This window comes from Colobus angolensis, unplaced genomic scaffold (assembly GCF_000951035.1).
Source record: "Colobus angolensis palliatus isolate OR3802 unplaced genomic scaffold, Cang.pa_1.0 Scaffold84, whole genome shotgun sequence".
NCBI lineage: Eukaryota > Metazoa > Chordata > Mammalia > Primates > Cercopithecidae > Colobus > Colobus angolensis.
In genome coordinates this window covers 993714-994186 of record NW_012122265.1, presented here as the reverse complement: position 1 = coordinate 994186, position 473 = coordinate 993714, and the positions used below count along the sequence as shown (strand labels likewise).

The following is a 473-nucleotide window of genomic DNA, read 5'->3' as shown; positions in this document are numbered from 1 at the left end:
TCCTGCCCACACAGTAATCATGCTTGGTGGGCAGAGAGGTGCCCAGAACCTGCCTTGAGCCTTCCTGGGAAAGTCCCGCCTGGCACAAGGGGAGGGGGAAGCATCCCAGGCTGGAGGAACCGAGCGGCTCTGCTTACCTGGAGGGGCCGTGGTGGTGCTGGGCGGTGGAGACAGCGTGTGGCCTCCCGTCGTGGTGGCTGTAGGTGACGTGGGTGTGGAGGGTGGGGCCGTGCTGGTCGTCTCAATGGTAGGTGGTGCAGTACTCAAAAGGGTGGTTGACTCCGTGGGAGGGGAAGAGGTGGACTGAGATATCTCAGGGGTTGAGGACTCAGGTGGGGGTTTGGATGTGGTTGACTCAGAAATGGGTGCTGTGCTTGTGGGGCTGGGGGGCTCCGTGCTTGTAGTGGTAGGTGTTGGGGTTGATGTCACCATAGTGGTGGTGGTGATGGGTGTCGGGGTTGGGGTCTGTGTGC

General features: G+C 61.5%; 1 protein-coding gene across 1 annotated transcript in view; it reads right to left on the bottom strand.

The window, feature by feature from the left end:
- Positions 1–473, bottom strand: part of MUC2 (mucin 2, oligomeric mucus/gel-forming) — a 47725-nt gene that overhangs the window by 21363 nt on the left and 25889 nt on the right. The window contains 1 exon segment of the mRNA XM_011930144.1: positions 138–465. Within this exon segment, the coding sequence (XP_011785534.1) occupies positions 138–465 (328 nt within the window).